Source organism: Mustela putorius, unplaced genomic scaffold (genome assembly GCF_011764305.1).
Source record: "Mustela putorius furo isolate JIRA1106 unplaced genomic scaffold, ASM1176430v1.1 tig00003896_pilon_pilon_pilon, whole genome shotgun sequence".
Lineage (NCBI taxonomy): Eukaryota > Metazoa > Chordata > Mammalia > Carnivora > Mustelidae > Mustela > Mustela putorius.
Genome location: NW_025422045.1, coordinates 10,967,383 through 10,989,070, shown reverse-complemented (window position 1 = coordinate 10,989,070; position 21,688 = coordinate 10,967,383). Strand labels below are relative to the sequence as shown.

The 21,688-nt window shown below is 37.3% G+C and overlaps 1 protein-coding gene across 10 annotated transcripts in view; it reads right to left on the bottom strand.

Moving 5' to 3' along the window:
* MAP2K5 (mitogen-activated protein kinase kinase 5) overlaps positions 1 to 21,688 on the bottom strand; it is a 261,852-nt gene that overhangs the window by 161,859 nt on the left and 78,305 nt on the right. For all 10 annotated transcript variants that reach the window (XR_006602776.1, XM_013059472.2, XM_013059471.2 and 7 more), the window contains exons 9-11: positions 15,386 to 15,425; positions 6,763 to 6,831; positions 6,581 to 6,662 (exon numbers count right to left, since the gene is read on the bottom strand). Coding sequence is in view for 9 of the 10 variants with exons in the window: in XM_013059472.2 (XP_012914926.1) it covers positions 6,581 to 6,662; positions 6,763 to 6,831; positions 15,386 to 15,425 (191 nt within the window). In the remaining variant the exon portion in view is untranslated. The remainder of the gene's footprint in view (positions 1 to 6,580; positions 6,663 to 6,762; positions 6,832 to 15,385; positions 15,426 to 21,688) is intronic.

Genomic DNA, 21,688 nt, shown 5'->3' with positions numbered 1-21,688 from the left:
TGTTCAACAAGTTGTGTATAACACCCAGTGCTAATCACCTTGGATAGCCACATGCAGAAGAATATCCACTTTCAAAAATGAATAGAAATATACTGAAGAGAAATAAGAAAACAAAACACTTAAGCTGTAAATCAACTAGACCTAACAGACATCTAAAGAACATCTCACCAAACAATAGCAGAATACACTTTTCTCAGGTGCAAATGAAACATTCTCCAAAATATATAATATTAAGGCATAAAACAAATCTCAATAAATTTAAAAGGACCAAAATCATATAAAGTATGTTCCCGACCTCAAAAGAATATTAGAAATCAACAAGAGAAGGACACTCAATGTGGAAAATGATACACTCTTAATTGAAAATGGGTCAAGAGAGAAACTGCAAAGGATTTTTTTTGTGGGAATTAGAAGATACTTTGAAATAAACGAAAATGAAAACACAACATATCAAAACTTCTAGGATGTAGCTAAAGCAGTGCTTAGAGGGAAATGTATACCTGCAAATACCTACATTAAATAAGAAAGATCTCAAATCAGCATCCTAACTTTGCACCCTAAAAAGCTAGAAAAAGAAGAGCAAACTAAACCCAAAATTAGTAGATGAAGAAATAAATAGTAGAGCAGAGATAAATTACATAAGAATAGAAAAATAAAGAAAACCAAAGAAACCAAAAGTTGGTTCTTTGAAAAAGACAAAGAAACTGACCAAATTTTAGCTACAGTGACCAAGAAAAAAAAAAAAAAACAGAAGACTCAAATTACTAAATTCTGGAATAAAAAAGGAAAATTAATACTAACTTTACAGAAATAAAAATGATTGTAAAAGAATACTAAAACAACTGTATATCAGAAAATTAGATAATTTAGGTGAAATGAACAAATTTTGGAAAGCCACCAACTATCAAAACTGACTCAAGAAGAAACAGATATTCTGAATAAACCTGTAACTACCTATAATTAGTAAAGAGATTGGTAATAAAAAAACTACTCAGAAATATTATTTAGTCTTAAAAAAGAAAAAAAAATTTTGACACACCACAGCATGGAATGAACTTAAAGACATTATGCAAACTGAAATATGCCAGTGCCCAAAAGACAAATACAGTATGATTCCACTTAAATTAGGTGCCTAGAGTAATCCAATTCACAGAATTCATACAAACAAAAATCAAATGTTGGGTGCCAGGGGTAGGAAGCAATAAGGAGTTATTGTTTATTGGGTACAGCATCTCAGGTGTGCAAGATGCAAAGAGTTCTGGAGATAGATGGTGGCAGTTAATGCTGATGAGCTACACACTTAAAAATGGTTATTTTTTTTTTTAAAGATTTTATTTATTTATTTGACAGACAGAAATCACAAGTAGGCAGAGAGACAGGCACAGAGAGAGAGGGGGAGGCAGGCTCCCTACCGAGCAGAGAGCCCGATGTGGGGCTCAATCCCAGGACCCTGGGATCATGACCGGAGCCGAAGGCAGAGGCTTTAACTCACTGAGCCACCCAGGTGCCCCTAAAAATGGTTATTAATATGGTAAATGTTACGTTATCTATGTTATACTACAATTAAAAATACTGAAAAATACTGTTGAGAGGGGCGCCTGGGTGGCTCATTCCTTAATCGTCTGCCTTTGGCTCAAGTCATGATCCCGGGGTTCTGGATTGAGCCCCGTCTCGAGCTCTCTGCTCAGCAGGAAGCCTGCTTTTCTTTCTCTTACTCCCCTGCTTATGTCCCCTCTCTCGCTGTCTCTCTCTCTGTCAAGCTAGAATAAAAATTGGAGATCCTTTCTGCTCTAAATTATCTTTTTCAGGGTTTAAACTATTAAATATTATCTACTCATGTTAATGATGCATGCTCTGTGTTAACAGTTTCAGTCAGCAACAATCTGAAATGGGAAGAATGAAATAAACAAAATAAACACAGTTTCTATCAAGGTTCTTATATTTGTAAGTTACCTAGATCAATAATTTGTAAATTACTCACTGATAAGAAAAGTGAAAGAGGGGAGTCCAAATAAATATTTTGAAATATTAAAAAAAAATAATAAATAAATAAATAAATAAATAAATAAATAAAATCTTTTAAAAAAAACAAAACAAAACACTGTGCTTACCAACAGATAAAGAGCCTACACAGCCTGTGCTGGGCTTACCTCCTTGCTCTAAAAGACCTTTCCCTGTTTCAGACTAAATGTATTCCTTTGTCTTGCTTAAGCATGTGTGTCAATGGCCCTCAGGCATGTCCCCAGCTTTCAGCATCTTTGACGCCACAGGAGTGGGGTGGGGTGGAGGATCCTTTTGCTGCAGCACAAGGAATGTGTGTAGGCCAAGGGCCCTACGTAGGCTGCCAGGAAGGACCCACTGCTGGCCACAGAGAGCTGACACTCACTACCAAGCCTGATCGTGCTGTGTCTCTTTTTTTATGTGAGTAAAGCACTATTAAATCCAATGCTTGACTACACTGTGATTTCTTGGGAACTTCATACTAAGATGCACTGGGCAGAACTGCTTGGACTTCTTCTGATAATCAGCAACAGATGACACTTGACCATGAAAACTACTCACAAAGAAAACCTCAGAACCAAATGGCTTCACTGATGAGTTCTACCAAATGTTTAAAGAAAAATAAATATTACGCTTTGACAAACTTTTCCAAAAACTAGAAGAGGAGAAAACTTTCCAACTCCCTCTTTGAGGACAGAATTATCATTATACCAAAATCAGACAATGACATTATAAGAAAAGAATACTATAGACCAATATTTCTTAAGAATATAAATTCAAAAATCCTTAACAAGATACAACAAATTGAATCCAGCAACATATAAAAAGGATTATACATTAAGACCAGGTGGAATTATCTCAGCAATACAAGGCTGGTTCAACATGCAAAAATCAATTAATGCAATGCTCCATAATTGTGGGATAATGGATTTAAAAGCCTGACCATCTCTTTTTCTTTTTTTCTTAAAGATTTATTTATTTGAGAGAGAGAGAGCATGAGGTAGGACAGGATCCAAGAGAGAGGGAGAGAATCTTAAGCAGACTCTGCACTGAACATAGAGCATGACATGGGGCTCGATCTCAAAACCCTGAGATCATGACCTGAACTGAAATCAGGCACTTAACCAACTGAGCCACACAAGCACCCTGAATGACCATTTCAATAAACACAGAAAAACCACTTTAAAAAATCTAATGCCTTTTTAAGATAAAAATACTCAAGAAACTTGGAGGAGAAGGGGACTCTGACAACCCAATAAAGGACATCTACTAAAATCCCACAACTAATACGATGCTTAATAATGAAAGACTAAGAGCTTCTCCTCTAAGATCAGAAGCAAAAGAAAGATGTCTGCTCTTACCACTTTTATCTGACACCATACTCAAGGGTAGCCAGGATAGTTAAGCAAGGAAGAGAGACAAAAAGCATCCAGATTTGAAAGAAAGAACTAAAAACTACACCTATTTGCAAGTGCCATGATCTATCTAGAAGACCTTAAGAAATCTACGAAAACCAATTAGGGTTAAGATACAAGTTCAGCAAGGTAGGAGGATACAAAATCAATACACAAAAATCATTTAGATTTCTATATGCTATCAATGAACAATTAAAAATGAAATTAAAAGTTCAATATAGAATAGTATCAAAGAATATTTAGGAATAAATTTAACAAAAGAACTATAAAACTTGAACACCAAAAACTATAAAACATCACTGAAAAAAATTAAAGATGATCAAAATAAATGGCAAGATACTCTGTGTTCGTGGAGTGTAAGACCTAATATTGCTAAGTTCGCAGTACTCCCCAGACTGATCTCTAGATTCACTGCAATCTGTATTAGAATCCTAGCTGGACTTTTTTTGGTGTGTGTGTGCAAATTTGGCAAGCTGATTATAAAATTCATATGAAAATCCAAGGGACCCAGAATAGCCAAAATAATCTTGAGAAAGAATAAAGCTGGAGTACTCACATGCCTTAATTTAAAAACTTAACTACAAAGCTAAAATAATCTAAAATAATAAAGTAAAAGTAAGCAAGTACAGTCTGATACTGCCACAAGGATGGGAAAATAGATCAATGGAAGAGAATCAAGAGCCCAGAAATGCATTTCATGGTCAATAAATTTTTGACGAGTGCCAAGAAAATTCAATGAGAAAGAATAATCTTTTTAACAAATGTTGCTAGGACTAACTGGATATTCACAAAGAAAAGAACGGTTTAGACTCTATACACAAAAATGAACTAAAAATAGATCAAAAACTTAAATGTAAGAGCAAAAATTATAAAGCTCTTAGAAGAAAACAGGTGTAAATTTTCAATAGTTTCTTACATATGACATCTAAAGCAACCAAAGGAAAAAACAGATGAACTAAACTTCATCAAATTTTAAAACTTACATGCCTCAAAGGACACTACCAAGAAAATGAAAAGACAACTGACAGAATGGAAGAAAATATTTGCAAATCATACATCTGATACAAGCCTAGTATTCAGAATATAAAAAGAATTCTCAAAACCCAACAATAAAGCGGCGGCTGGGTGGCTCAGTGGGTTAAGCCTCTGCCTTTGGCTCAGGTTCTGATCTCAGGGTCCTGGGATCTAGCTGTGGATCAGGCTCTCTGCTCAGGAGGGAGCCTACTTGCCCCTCTCTCTCAGCCTACCTGTGATCTCTCTCTGTCAAATAAATAAATAAATCTTAAAAAAAAAAACAAAACTCAACAATAAAAACACAAATAAGCCAGGTAAAGATAGACAAAGGATTTGAATACACATTTCTCCAAGGAAGGTATACCAATGGCCAATAAGCATATACAAACACTGTCAACGTCATCAGTCATTAGGAAATCTAAATCAAAACTCACCAGGCTATTAAAAAAAACACACACACACAATAACAAGTATTGGCAAAAACATGGAGGAATTGGAACCCTCATATATTGCAGCTACACAGGCAAATGGTGTGAAATAGAATGCAACAGTTTGGCAGTTCCCCAGAAAATTACACACAGAGTTACCATATGGCCCAGCAATTTAACTCCTAGACCTATACACTCAAAAGACTGAAAACGTATGTCTACACAAAAACTTGTACACAAATGCAGAGCAGCATTTTTCTTACCAGCCCAAAAGTGGAAACATCCCAAGTGCCCATCAACTGATAAATGAATGAATGAAATGTAGTAGGTCCACACAATGGGTTATTATTTGGCCATAAAAAGGGATAAAATACTGATACATGCTACAACACGGATAAACCTAAGTATAAGAAGGCAGGCACAAAGGCCACCTGCTGCGTGGCTCCATTTACATAAGAAGTCCAAAATAAGGAAATCTGGAGATGGAAAGTAGATTAATTGTTGCCACAGACTAGAGGAAAGAAGGAAGAGTGAGTGGCTGCTAACAGCTAAGGTTGTTTCTGGGGTGATCAAAATGTTTTAGAATTAGTGATGGTGAGGTAGCACAACTTGTGAATATACTCAAAACCACTGAATTGTATATGTCAAAATGGTGAGTTGTATGGTGATTAAATATGCCATCTCAATAAATACGTATTTTAATGAAACTGAATTTAGGACACATGATATACCTTATTAGAGTAGCAAGGTACCAATGTTGGCTTGTTAAAAAGTCTTACAACACATGAACTTGTTGCTTTAGTGACAGACTGAGAATCCCCCAAAAGAACTGAGTATTAAAAAAAAGCCGATTTTTTTTTAAAGATTTTATTTATTTATTTAAGAGACAGAGATCACAAGTAGGCAAAGAGGCAGGCAGAGAATGAGGAGGAAGCAGGCTCCCCGTTGAGTAGACAGCCCAATGTGGGGCTTGATCCCAGGACCCCGGGATCATCACCTGAGCTGAAGGCAGAGGCTTTAACCCACTGAGCCACCCAGGCACCCTGAAAGTTGAGTTTTAATGTGCTAGACACTGAAAAACTGAATATGTAAAATCTAAAGACATTTAAAATGGGTAAATAACAATGACAACATCACTTCAGGGATAGGGTACCAAGGAATCTGCATTTTGCCCAAATATTCAGATCAAGAAAGAGTTACCAACATAGAAATGAATGAAAAATACAGATGAAAGGAAAGGGCTAGAGTCCAAAGAAAACTAAACACATCTTAGCTAAACAGCTGTGTTGAAAAACAATTTCTTATCTTGCAATTAAGAACCGATTTCTTTCTAAAAGACACAGGACATTGGGTTAATAGATTTCTTTAAAAGAAAATCTGTTTTGGCTATTGAAACATTAAAAGAACAGAACATCTGTTTTGCAAGTAAAGACAGATTGTAGGGAAGAATCAAATATCAAACTACCGATTAGACCAGCATTTAATCTGTTCTATTTAAATTTTCAATAAAAGTAAATGAAATTACATTCTTGAAATTATAGCTCAGCTGTAAATATTTAACACCAGGAACCTCTAACACTGAGATGTTTTAGAGTATAAAGGAGATAATTATTAGTATATATTAATTATTTTTAATTTTACTTGACATCTATATCAGAACCAGGTTTTAAAGTACGCTACCTCCCAAATCATTTTTAAAGTATTATAATAGGGAAAACTCACCATCCATGAATTCTGTACATATTGAAATCCTGTTTTCTACGAAAAATGCACCATAAAACCCTATGATATATGATGAATCACACTGTAACAAAAATAAGACAAAGGTAGTTAAAAAAACAAACAAACCTGCAAGCCAATACCGTAAGATGCTTTTTGAGAGAAAATGCCCAAGAAAAGATTACCTTATAAAGAATTTCCAATTCAGACATAATTTGCTTCTGAAGTTCCAGTGTAATATCTAGTAGTATGACCTAAATACACAAAGGAATCAACATTTACACATATATTCACCTTTAAATTAAGTATAGCTATACTCACTATGAAATACAAAAAGGAAAAAATATGTTTTTTCCTCTCTTCATTGCTCCTTTTTTTCCTCTCCACTACTATAACCCCCAGGAATACGAACTGTACTCACATCTGCCTAACCCTTTGTATTGGGGGAGGTGGTACAGAAGTGATTGATGGGACCAAGGAAAAAGCCAGGTCTCAAAGGTCAGTATTAATGGCTTTAAAAGTCAGTTAAGTTATAACACCCTTAATTTATACACCCTATTTTGGCCACATTGGTTATTTCCAGAAAAGGAAGAAAGGAATGACCCTGAAACCATTAAAAAAAATTGTCTTGTAATTCAGACACTAGGTGATAAGCAGAGAGGATGAGGAGTAAAAATAAATTTAAAGTACTTTTTTTTTTTTTGCTATGAGGAAATAAAAAGAGTTCTAAAAACATGTCACCTTTTTATATCTTTCAAAGTCATGTTCCTTTGCTAATACTGTAATAAAATGCTGGAGCTTGAAGGAGCCACAGAAGTGATTTCATCTAATTCTCTTGTTTTGAAGGAGGAAACCAAGGTGCTGAGAAGCCACACAGCCTAGCAATGTCAAGGTCCCTCCCTGATTCCCAGATGCCTCTTAGAATGTCCTGGTGGTTTACGGTTTTTCCTTGAAGTATCAACCACTGAGGAAGATTGGTAACATGGAAATGTAAAACAATTTACAAATTTACTTAGAATAAAGTAACTTCAAACACTTGTTTCTTAAGAAAGGAGACCATCAACTGTTCAAATTTTACTCAACAGTTCAGTGAAGCCAATTCAAGGGAAATTGTTTTTACTTAAAAAAGACAGTGCTGGGGTGCCTGGGTGGCTCAGTTGGTTAAGTAACTGCCTTCGGCTCAGGTCACGATCCTGGAGTTCCGGGATCGAGTCCCGCATCAGGCTCCCAGCTCCCTGGGGAGTCAGCTTCTCCCTCTGACCTTTTCCCCTCTCATGCTCAATCTCACTCTCTCTGAAATAAATAAATAAAATCTTAAAAAAAAAAAAAAAAAAAAAGGACAGTGCTGAGAATAAAATAGGTGAAAGATAATTTTTAAGATTTGTGGCAGAGTTTCTGGCTCTTGACATTTCTAGGAAAAAACTTAACATTCATGATTACCATGATAGCACAGTTATACGCCATCCAACACTGAACCACATTTTGTATTACAACCTCAGAATATATGCACTCACATTGGGAAAGAAAAAAAAAAACCATAAATTATGAATTGAAAACTGCTGATAGAGCAAGGAAAGAAAAGGATAATTCTAAAACACACATTTTATGGTACTGACATCCACTTGGGGGAGGGGAAAGTGGGGGGGAAAAGCATGGCTGGTTTCTATCAAGAGTTTTTGCTTTAGGGTTATTTATAAAAGCTCTCACTAAACTAGATTGTAAGTGTAATACAAAACTGCCGAGAAGCATTTAAACACTGCTCCCGATCAATAGTCATTTGCCAACAATATTCACTTACATTTTTGTTCCTGTATAAAACTCAGCGAAAAAATAAATTCGTCTAGTGTTGTTTCAATTCCATGCCATAAATATCAAAACTATTCACACCACTATGTCAAGTACAGGGACTCTTTCACCCCAAAATAACTACTAAAAGGAATGAACTTATTATTTACCCCAGAGCAGTCATTCTCAACCCTGGCTTCATGTTATAATTACTTTTATATAAAGGTATTTATATCAATACATGAAGGTACTTTAAACAAATCCTGGTGTATAGGCCTTACCCCCAGAAGAATGGAATCAATCTTGGGTTGGGCCCACATCTTAATATCTGTAAAAAAACTCTCCACCTGATTTCTAACCCATAGTAAGGTTGAGAACCATTTATCTAAGGTTTTGAAAATGCCATTTATTCAGTACTCTGTATGACTAATGAGACATACTGCATCTCCAGGCCCCCCTTCCAGAAATGATGGGATTCCACATGGTGAGCCAACACCTTGCCATTAACCCCACAGTACTGGCTGCAGACCTATCATTCCCTTGGATCAAGCACCTTAATTAGGTACCCATGGCCTAGCATAACATTAACACTCTAGCATGACATTCAAAGAATTCTTCTACAATCTAGTTATTCCAACTCCTTTTCCCACCACAAACCCAACTGTCATGTGAAGCCAGATGATATGAAAGGCAGCCATGCTCACCCCATCCCACCCACGCAGAAACGGGTGCTTTGTACTGGTGCCTCACACACAGGTCCTATGTTCCCCCACTTGAGGTGTGCCTCCTCACTCCACCCCACAGTTACTAATCGTAAAAACGTTTCTCATCTTTTGGACCCAGCCTGAATGCCACTACCACCTCCATGAAGCCAGCCCCAAAGCCCTCTACCAGAATTTATTTCTAGCTCTGGCCCTTGTTATTGTACTTTCTCACATTCAGCTGTGGCATTCATGCCTATCTACTAAAACCACAAGCCTAGAGAGGTAAAGCAGCTGTAAGTCCCACAAAGGCAAGGACTGAGTCTCGGGCATCTTTCCCTAGTCCCCCTACTCCTACACCTAGCATCCCACGCAGGGTCTTACTTATAGCAGTGCCCATGAAGTGATGTGGGATTTAATTACAGTGCTCCTTACAACCATAATCCTGTAAATAAGAAGCTGTTTCTAGACAGGAAGGAGGCTGCTTGATTTCTACCACTGAATTTAACACCGAAGGCAAAAGCACCAAAATAAATAAAAGTGCCACACTGACCTAAAACGTAGCAAGTAATACTGTATTTGTGGGGCCAACCCACTGCATTCCAGTGTGTCTGGATCATCCTTGGTATCTCTTATGATTGAGAATAGTGGAGATCCCATAACGGTGCAAAAGTGAATAAAGTACTTTCTGGAACTTAAGAGGGAACGTAAAATTCACCTTAAAATAACTCTACAGTAATGCTCTTCCATTTTCTGGGAGACTTGTAGGTAGAAGGTTAATTCTCCTTCCCTAGGGCATTCCTGGGAGAGAGCTTTTAACTACTCAAAGTAAGTCCAATTCCTTATTTGAAAGCAATGGGAAAAAGCCTGGCAAATTCCAATCTTTTTTTAAAGTACAAGGAAAGTATGGATTCCTCGAGTCTTCATTATCATTGTGATTTTTTTTCCTCCTAAGGAAGAGCTCCCTTTTTCAAACTGGAGAGGATCTGCACATGAAGGATTTCAGGGAGAAAGGGTTAAGTGAGAAGCTAAAGTACCTGGGCGCGTTTCTGCTGTTCTCTACTACACCTCCAGGACAAATAAGGATGAGTTGTCAAGTTAAATATAAGCAGTCAAGTGACTGAATTATAATTTACTCTGTGCTCAATTTAAATTAGTGTGAGGCTATTAAAATATACAGTATAAATACGGCAATTCATCACAAGCTGTCATGGATGACTTCATTTATTTGCTGGAGTGGGACACGCTCCACTAAAGGGAAGGAGAGCAAAATCACAGGTCAAATTAAGCCTCTATTCTGTTTTAATTCGCTTATTTAATCTGTGGCGACATAATTGTCTTTTACAGTATGTACAACTCAGAAAGGAAATTTGGGAGGATTACAGTCAGTATACAAATGATTAATCAAATGGTCCATTTAAATGCTAGTTTAAAAGCAGCAGAAACCCAAAGCAGTCAAAGAATGATAATCAGCACATGCTATATACAAGCTAAGAAATTTCTTCTTAGGTGACTTTTTCCCAATTAAAAAATAAAAAATAACAGGAAATCTATTGGGCTGTACTTTGAAAGATTTTATAGAATACATTAATGAAATAAAAAGGCTCCGTTTGCCAAGATGGCTAACAGTATTTTTATTTGTTTTCTGCTCTGTTTGCAACTGCTCACTTACCTCCACCCCCGCTCCCCAATAAAGCGAGTTAGAAACACATTTCATGAGTTAGTCATTATCAAACAGTTATCTTTTGTTAGCATTTTCCAAAATGTTCTCTTGAAGGTAGAAATTTTTCTAAATTCACTGGTATAAAATAAAAACCCAAGGTATTTCTAGTCTTTTTAAAATATCAGAAAAAAGAAAAAATACTGGAAATGATGTTTTCCCACCTCTGAAGTCTGAAAGGGGAAACACTACAATATTCTTTTGTTAGTCTAAAAAAAGTAAAAACATTTAGAAATACAAAAAAAAGAAATATTTTGAGTAGGAAGAGAAAACGGATAGATTTTTCAAGGACTCTCATCTAATTGCTCCCACAGACATTCAAAGTGTTGGTCCAACTGACCACTTGGCTTGGGAAATTAAATTTCCCTCATCATTCTATGTGGGCGTCAGAACCCTGCAGGTGATTCTGTTTAGACAAGGACTGTGATTTGCTGCTCTTCACAATCCCTCTGTGACATGAGGCAGCCCCATTGCACAGCTGAGGTCACGGAGAGGTTCAAGTGACATGCTTGAAGTCACACAAAAGTCAGGAGAGGGTCAGGAAAAGATCAAATGCACTTCTAACTCTTAACCTTTCATTTCACCCATACACACACACACACACACACACACACACACTAAGAGCTATTCTAGGTGAGAGCAATGGTCCATACAAAGAACACTGTGGTTTATTTTGTATGTGAGCTGAACCTTTCAAGACGCTGCTTCAAAAGATGAATGAATGAAGAACAAATGAAAGAAATTTATTTATTCAGTCATTCAACAAATTATGTGTTGAACATCTAGTTATTACATGCAATCCTCTATGTAGGGCCAAGTGCAAGGTTCTGCATGATTCCATGAGTAAGACAAGAAGATAAATAAGATATGTTTTCTATTTACAAAGAGATTTCAATGTAAGGAGAGAATGCACACGTATATTAATAGCAAAATACAAGGCAGTATGTGATAACATCCATAAGAAACACATACGGAGAATTCTAGAGAGGTTCAAAGGAAAAAGTGAGTGAGTGATAGACAGACCATATGTGACAGGATTTATCTATGTGCGTTCAATACAGGAGTGGGCTTTGGAGCTGACCCCTGAAGGGTGTTAAGAATTTTGATATGTAGAGACATGGGTGAAGGCATTCTAATTAGAGAAAAAGACGAGAATCAAAGTGTTGAAGTGTGAAAGTACCTGGGTTCAGATAAAGCAATGAGTTCAACTTAAAAGCAGCACGGCATTCAGACACATGAGATAATGCTATAAAAAGCAGGCTGATGACATACTGTGGAAGATCCTGAGTTTCAGCCCATAGAATTTTTAGCTTATTTGGGAGTCATGTAGAGCCCTGGAAGACTTTTGAGAGGGGAGGAGATGGGATCAGCACTATCCTCCGGGAAGGCAGATCTGAGGATAGTGAGCAGCAATATGCTACACAGTTTGAGAGCATGAACTTGGGGCAAGACTTGCCCGACTTCAAATTCTAGTTCTATTGGTTGTGGGACCTTCAGCAAGCTATTTATTAATTCATAATTAAATGAGGAAAGGGTCCACAGAGTGCCTATTAGTAGAGTATAAATGATCAATAAATGGTAGCTTCCACTTTTGAGAGAGCACTTTAAACGCGGTTCAGTGTCTGACAAGAGACAAAACAAGCACCTGGACTAGAGTGGTGACAAGAAAGGAAGAGATCCAAAACAAAACAAAACCGAACCCAGAAAGATTAACAGGCTTCCAGACATTAAAAACAGTTAAAACAAGGACAATGATTCTTGAGACATGGAAAATTAAGTAAGAGGGGCCCTATGATTGTCTAGTTTACCAACTGGAAGTGTGCAGGCTTCTGTGCAGGGTGGAAATTCCAGGCAAAACTCAGCCATCTCCCTATGCTGACAAGATGGAATTGGGGGGTCTGAGGAAGCCAAGGCAGGGAGAGTTCCCTGGCAGATGGCCAAAGGGAGGGGGCTCCAGGGATCTGCCTAGGGGCCTCTGGAGTCTTCAGCTGATTAATGATCAATCAGTACCTGGATGTCAGGAAACCATGTGAGGGCAAGGAAAGAGCCACCAGAAAGGACCAGAGGAAACAATCTCCAGATCTCACACTAAGTAGAAGGAGTCTGTGTTCCCACAAGAGAGGGGGAAAACCTCTTAACTGTCACCAGCACTGGTAGAATATACAGAAGACAGCTGCCTTAATTGAGTGGGGGTAAATTAGTTCCCAACTAACCACTAGGCTGGTCCCAACTAATAAAGCTTAAAAGCAAGTCTTGAAATGATTAAACTGTTTCAAAGTCACTAAACAGCTTCTCAGAATAAGCTCAAGAATATTTATAAGAATACAAAAAAAAAAATCTAGTGTCTATGATGCATGACTAGCATCCAATCTTAATGATAAGATTTTTTAAAAAATTAGAAAAAACTGGGCACCTGGGTGGCTCAGTAGCTTAAGGGGCTGACGCCTGATTTCAGCTCGGGTCATGATCTCAGAGTCCTGGGATCGAACCCTGTGTCAGGCTCTGCACTCAGTGTAGAGTCTGCTTCAGGATTCTTTCTCCCTCTGCCCCTCCCCCTACGTGCTTACCCTCTCTCTAAAATAAATAAAAATAAATCTTTTTAAAAAGATAAGAAAATACAACCCAAAATGAGGGGGGGGAAGCAATCAGTCAAAACTGAACCCAAATGCTACATCTGATGGAATTAATAGACAAAACCATCAATTCAGTTAATCATATTCCACATACTCTGTAACTACATTACATATATTCAAGAAGACAGAAGGAAAATTAAGCATGTTAAGTAAAGATGTGGAAGATATAAAAAGGACACACAAACTTCTAGGGATAAAAAGTACAGCGTCTGAAATGAAAAATACAACAAACAAGGTTAACAGCAGATTAGACAATGTGGACGAAAACCTGAGTATATGACAACAGAAACTATCCAAAAATGAACTATTAAAGAGAGAAAAAAAGACTAAGAGAGAAAAAGAGGCTGATATAGCCTTTTACTTACAGCCTGTTGTGTCTTTTTATTTGAAATAAATTTCTGCTAAGATTTAATTAAAAAAAAAAAAAAAAACGCCGGTTTTGAAGAAATAGCACATTTCTTTCTCTCTACTCTCCACAGTAGGACTGTTAAGTAAGTTACATGGTTTTTGCCTTGGCTGCCAAGAAGCTCAGGGCTAAGTAAGAAGTTTATTTTTATTTTTTAAGATTTATTCATTCAGGGGCACCTGGGTGGCTCAGTGGGTTAAAATCTCTTGCCTTCAGCTTGGGTCATGATCCCGGGGTTCTGGGATCGAGCCCTGGATCGGGCTCTCTGCTCGGCGGGGAGCATGCTTCCTCCAATCTCTCTCTCTGCCTGCCTCTCTGCCTACTTGTGAACTCTGTCTGTCAAACAAATAAATAAATAAATAAATAAAATCTTAAAAAAAAAAAAGATTTATCCATTCACTTTAGAGAGAAAAAGAGAAAGAGCACAAGTAGGAGAAGCACAGGGAGAGAGCATCTCAAGCAGACTCCATGTGGACTGGGGAAAATGATGCCGGGCTTGATCTCAAGACCTTGAGATCATGACACAAGCCAAAACGAAGAGTCAGATGCTTAACGGACTGAGCCACCTAGGCATGTCTAATTGTATCTACTCTTTAATCATTCATTCAATCAACTCAGATAAAGTTTAAACTCAATATTCATAACTACTCTTAAATCATTCCCTCAACTCAGTTTAAGCATTTAGTATGTTTTATAAATTTTATAGAACCTAGGGATATAAAGTGAGATATAGTCCTCTCTCTAAAGCTCAGTTTAAGGTCAGGTCTAGTAGACAGCGTATTTGTAAACACCTACTGTTTTCATTTATTCAAAGTCTCTACTTTAGTAGCTCTTTTTTAAATGTGTCTTCCTTTAAAATTGCTTTTAATCCTTTCCAGAAACAGCTGTTAGCACCTTGCCATACCCAACTAAATAATCATGCACAAGAATTTTAATATTAGCCTAGCTTAGACATAATTCAAAACGTATGAAATTATGAGAAATTATAATGCACTTACAAGGCCAAATAGTTTTGCAGATGATTTATCGGAATGCTCCCCTCTCTTGGTGTGAATAAACTAAAGCTGACTGTCTTTAAATATTTTAACAGCAACAATCTAAGAGTTATGTTATCTAAAGGAACAAATAACAGATGGGAAAGCAGTGCTTTAGGGGTGAAGGTACCCTCTGAGAGAGGAGGGAGCTGAGTATCACAACAGGACCATAGCTTCCATAACCTACCATCCAACAGTTAAACCACTCCATCTCCTCTTTCATGATACCTGTGACTCAAGCTAACAGGGGAAAAGAAAGTAGTGAGCATCAAGAACTTCATGAATTTCGGGGTGCCTGGGTGGCTCAGTCGTTAAGCATCTACCTTTGGTTCAGGTCATGATCTCAGGGTCTTGGGATCAAGTCCTGTGTTAGGCTCCCTGTTCAGCAGGGAGTCTGTTTCTTCCTCTTCCCCTTCCCTCTCCCCCCGCTCTTTCTTATTCTCTCTCTTAGATAAATAAAATAAAAATAAAATAAAATCTTTTAAAATAAAGAACTTCATGAATTTCATAAAATTTATTCAGCACTTACCTTTACAGCTAATATTTTCCCACTCGGGACATGATATGCTCTATGGGAAGGAAAAAAATAACAAAATCACTTGGGATACTAAACAACCTGCAGAATGGTTAAGGACATCAATGTGAATCTGAACATATCTGTAGTGATGAGATATATGATACTTTCAAAGAACACTAATAACATTAGCAGTTCATATTTCTATTGAGCTCCATGGTTTACACAGTGACTCATCATACATTACCTTAAAATAACCCTCTGAGGTAATGCTGGTATTATTATCCTCCCTTTATAAATGGAGAGCCCTGGAGTCCAGAAAAGCTAAGCAGTTTTCCCAACAGCATGAAGTCAGTAAGTGGCAGAACTAGATCTCAAACCCTCAGAGGTCTGAAGAGTCAGACCTCTTCTGACTCCAGACCCTTACAACTGACTGGCACTGTGGGTGGCATGGGGGGGGAGGGGGGGAGGTGGGGGGGGCAGGGGGAATCTTCTGAAGTCTTCTGCTAAGCACTGTATAGAGCCATATAAAGTGGGAGGTTTTCCTTTTGTTTCCTTCAATTACAGGAACAGATACATTATATACCTACATTTCATCAAAATAATCTCAGAACACATGGAATTAGCTATGGCTTAAGATATAAGTTCATATAAGAGATCACAGACTTAATCAGGCTCAAGTATGTGGTTCATCTTTTCCTAAAGCTGGCATCTCTCAAAATTAAAAAAGCTTTAGAAAAGAGACAAGCTCAAATGATCGGATAAAGGGAAATAACTACAGTTTAAATCAAGGAACAAAAATACATTCATTTATGAAAAAGAGTTAAGGGAGTAAGGTTTGCAGAAATAAGATACCATTACTTCTCATTAAGACCCTTTGTGTTTAAATGACACGTCGTCTTTCACACCACTTTTACATGGACCGTACATTCTGACCATTATTCAGGGACAATCTGTCTTATATAAAAATGTCAAGACAAACCACACAAAATCAACAAGCACTATTATTGGAAGTCTATAAAAGTACAGACTTGCACATCAGCCAAAAGCAGTGTTCTTCCTCTCACCCAGTTGTGTTAAGATGTGATTGCATGGGGGAGATGTGGGGGTGGGAATGGAAGTTAGCTTCTTGGGAATTCCCTTTAACCTGTTGAGTTGCGAAATACATTTATCAGGCTCCCAATGATGATTTGGCAATGATTTGGTAGGAGAAACTGCCCATTTCTTAAAATAAAAATAAAACATATATTCTCCTATTATCAAAAAGAAAACATCGCTCCCTTTTGTTTTGGAAGAAATCTCTGGTTGCTTTGACAAATTTTTTAACAGCTTTACTAAGGTGCAATTACATATGTAAGATTCAATGAAGTCTGTAATTCAATGATTTTTTAGCAAATTTACAAAGTTTTTATAATCACTGACAAGTGTTTTTTAAGTGACCAACTTACAGAAATGGTTTAGTTATTAAAGGCCTGCAAATATTTGTAACTTTTCACATACAAAATGTTATAAATTTAGGTAAGACTAGAAATATATATATATGTATATATGTATGTAAATACTACATATATTAGTGTTAAAAGAAATGTGTTCTGCTTTTCATATTTGAGTATACAAAGGTCAAGCCAACTACATAAGGTAAACTTAGCTTTTAACAATTAATTATAAATTAATTCAAGAATATCACATTTAAAGAAAGGCAAGATTATAAAAACTAAGTGGTGACTGTTCACTTTACTGAAGTTTTTTTAATCTGTAAGATGTCTAAAGATTTTCTCTAAGTATCAACCTCCCTAGTATATTAAATACTAATAGAATTATAAAACTTAAATTATTTTAAAATTTTTTATACTTTACATAAAGTGGTATACATTTTATAAATGGAATCCTCATATTATACTAGTTTCAGAACAAGTTACCATTTTTTTTTTTAAGATTTTATTTATTTACTTGACAGAGACAGAGAGATCACAAGTAGTCAGAGAGGCAGGCAGAGAGAGAGGAAGCAGGCTCCCCGCTGAGCAGAGAGCCCCATGCGGGGCTCGATCCCAGGACCCTGAGATCATGACCCAAGCTGAAGGCAGAGGCTTTAACCCACTGAGCCACCCAGGTGCCCCAGAATAAGTTACCATTTAATTGTATGTTGTATATATGTATGTTAATACCAGATTTTTATAATGTGAAACTACATTTCAGGTCATGATTTGATTCATGATGTATCTGAACTCATATAATATACTGGTATATAATGACTAACACTATTTTTCTCACTGCCTGACAGAGAAGTTGTTGGACTAAGCTAAACTGAAATGTGATCTGAAGGAAGTTAATAACCTTATTCTATGCAAATATAGTTAATATAATATGTAAGATTTAATGATATATTATTTTCCCCCTGTACACCATAAATTCTTCCAATTTCAACTTTTAAAAATGCTGTATATTAGAATTCCTAACCCAGGACTGAAATACGAAAATAAAACATATTGTTGTGTATGTTGAATGCATACACAGGGATTCAAAATTTGCAAAAAGAATAGTGGTGTTACTTTGGACAACAAGCAACACCTGGACATTTGAGATCAACAGCAGTGATAAGGAGATGACTAAAAGATAGTCTAATGTGTATACCATATTGGATAGTTTGGCAACTTAATAAGCTTGTCAAGAAAGCTGATGTCTTTTCCAAAAGAAAGGTCTCCTATTTCCAAGTGAATTAAAAGGGAGAGGCTTGATGATTTAATTATGACGCACGCTAATTCATCCGTGGAAGTTTGGGTTCGATTTCGAGCAATAAAGACGCTCTGAGGTTTGGTTTACACTGCAATGACAGTACCCGTGTAACATTTAATCATCCAGGAGAAGTGGATGACAAAGGCAAGGCCCGGCATGAGTCCAATGTGTCCTTTAACTTTGCAAATGGCATTCTACCTGGAGAAAAGAATTTGTTTACTTTCAATGGGTACTCCATCTCAATTGTCTTGACCTTCCCCAACACATTAACTATAAAGTGATTAATGAAGTTTGAATGGAGGCTCTGGTTACACCAAAGGACAACCATACACCTCTGCATTGTCTTAATTAACAGCTAACACTTCAAATTAGTTTATTGTTGCCACAGTAATTACCTGTTCCAATGAGTGCATGAAAGAAGCATTTTTATGTGATATTTTTAGTGCTGAGTCCTTGAGTGTTCTGCTTTGTGACCAGCACAGACCTTCTGGGAATATCCCCAGCCCTTAAAATTGAGCACACAACATATACACTTCGGATGTCATGAACCAATAGCCTGGTATAAATTTTTTGAGTACTTAAAATACCAAGAAAATGAGTAAAAAGAGGGGAACACTTACTGTCCATATTTTCTTAAATTATTTTTTTCATTTGGAACAAAAGGTTTTAGATGAGTGACAAAAAGTTGGTATCAACCTTTAATTTTTTTGTACAGAATCAGATAATTTATTGTGCTCATAAGTCACATAGAGAATTATCTAATCTAATACCTACTTTTTACATTGTAAACACCCAAAAGCCAGGCTTAAAGAATTTGTCCAAACTTAGTCAATGACAAGGCCAGGACTGGAACTGTGGCACAGTACATATATTTTAGGACCTTAAGGAAAAATATGGTGATGTTTAAGTTTTCTTAACTGCAGGTCAGGGAAATACTTAATTCAAAACTTACAAAGAAAGGGGCACCTGGATGGCTCAATGGGTTAAAGCCTCTGCCTTTGGCTCAGGTCATGATCCCAGGGTCCTGGGATCAAGCCCCACATTGGGCTCTCTGCTTGGCAGCCTGCTCCCCGCCCCACCCCTGCCCACCTATCTGCCTACTTGTGATCTCTATCAAATAAATAAATAAAATCTTAAAAAAAAAAAAACTTACAAAGATACTGTTTCCATCAGGCTTAGGGCCATCACATCTGTGTCTTTCCAGGCAAAGAAACATTCTGCAAGTATTGCTAATCTATCACGGGAGGCAGAAGAGCACAGGGTGTAGGTTCTAAGTCATTGCTCAGGTTCTGATCGCCATTCTGCCACCACTTCTTTTTTTTAAGTTTTTATTTCAATTGCAGTTAGTTAACATAGTATTAGTTTCAGGCATACAATACAGTGATTCAACATTTCCAAACAATACCTTGTGCTCATGATGAGTGCACTACTTAATCGCCATCATCTATTTAACCCACCCCCTTATCTCTGCTCTGGTAAGAACTAGTTTGTTCTCTACAGTTAAGAGTCTGTTTCTTGGTTTGTTTCTCTTACCCTGACCCCCTGCTTTGCTCATTTCTTTTGTTTCTTAAATTCGACACATGAGTGAAATCATAAGGTATTTGTCTTTCTCTTTTGTTAGCATTATACTCTCTAGCTCCATCTGTGTTGTTGCAAATGACAAGATTTCATTCTTCTTTACGGCTGAGTAATATTCCATTGTGTATATATACCAATCATCAATCGATGGACACCTGGCCTGTTCCATATCTTGGCTATTGGGAATAATGAGGTTTTAAACTTCAGGTGTGGGTATCCTTTTGGATTACTATTTTTGTATTCCTTGGGTAGATACCCAGTAGTGTGATTCCTAGATTATAGGGTAGTTCTGTTTTTAACTTTTCGAGGAACATCCCTACTGTCTCCCATTGTGGCTGCAGCTGCTTGCATTCCCATCAACAGTGCAAGAGAGCTCCTTTTTGTCTATATTCTTGCCCAAACTTGTTTTTCTTGTATTGATTTTAGCCACTCCGACAGGTATGGGGAAATACCTCATTGTGGTGGTCTTGTTTTTTAAGATTTTATTTGTTTATTTGACAGACAGAGATCACAAGCAGGCAGAGAGGCAGGCAGACGTGGGGGGAAGCAGACTGAGCAGAGTCCCTGCTGAGCAGAGAGCCCGACTTGGGGCTCGATCCCAGGACCCTGGGATCATGACTTGAGCTGAAGGCAGAGGCTTAACCCACTGAGCCACCCAGGCACCCCCTCATTGTGATTTGCATTTTCCTGACAGTGAGTGATGTTGAGCATCTTTTCATGTGTCTCTTGGCCACCTGGATGTTGTCCCTGGAAAAATGTTTGTATCTTCTGTCCATTTTAAAATTGATTATTTGGTTTTTGGGTGTTCAGTTGTATTTGTATAAGTTCTTTATATATTTTGGATACTAACCCTTTACTGAATCTGTCATTTGTAAAAATCTTCTCCCATTCTGTATATTGCCTTTTAGTTTTGTTGATTATTTCCTTTGCTGTGTAGAAGCTTTTAATTTTGATGTAGTTCCAATAAAGTTTATTTTTGTTTTTGTTTCCGTTGCCACAGGAGACATAGCTGGAAAAATGTCACTATGTCAGAGAAATTACTGCCTGTGCTCTCTTTAAGGATTTTAGGTCTTTAATCCATTTTGAGTTTATTTTTGTATATGATGAAAGAAAATGGTCCAGTTTCACTCTTTTGCATGTTCCAGCTCTACCACTTCCTAACGTGAACCTGAACTATTAGAAAACCTCATGATGTCTCAAGTCTGGAAAGGGGGTAATCAGACCTTACTTGATAGAGTTGTGAGGACTCAATGAGATGATGTAGGTAGAGCACTGAGCACAGGGCCTGGAGCACTGTAAACATGCAGTAATGTCAGGATCCAAGGAAGTTTTCAGGGTAGCTAGGTGGTTTACAAGTAAAACCTGCTAAAACTGATTGAAAGAGTTCTCTCTATGCTTTTAAGAGTCAGACTGTGTGCTCTACAAATGAAGGCTAATAAAGCTTTCATAATGAAGACTGGCAGAAGCCTGCGCTGTGTAATTTTCAGTTAAGAAATTCAAGTTCTATTATTTCATGATAAACCAACTTGTTGAAGACAAAGAATCAGTCATCTGAAAGGCTGCAGCTATACCAAGATTCAGGGTCTCACCACCGTTAGCTCTTGCCAAAACTTATTTATACTGCAGACAGGTATCGTTAAGTGCCACATCTGGTGTTTTGTCTCAGCAGAAACCACCTGACCATCACTGTTGCTAAATGAGAAGCCTAATTTTCATTCTCCTTAGCTTAACAGGAAAGCTGTTTTGTTTTTTTTTAAAGATTTTATTTATTTATTTGACAGAGAGAAATCACAAGTAGATGGAGAGGCAGGCAGAGAGAGAGAGGGAAGCAGGCTCTCCGCTGAGCAGAGAGCCCGATGCGGGACTCGATCCCAGGACTCTGAGATCATGACCTGAGCCGAAGGCAGCGGCTTAACCCACTGAGCCACCCAGGCGCCCCAGGAAAGCTGTTGTTAATTATTATTAATATAAACTACCTTAAAAAAAAATCTATATACCTGGGTGGCT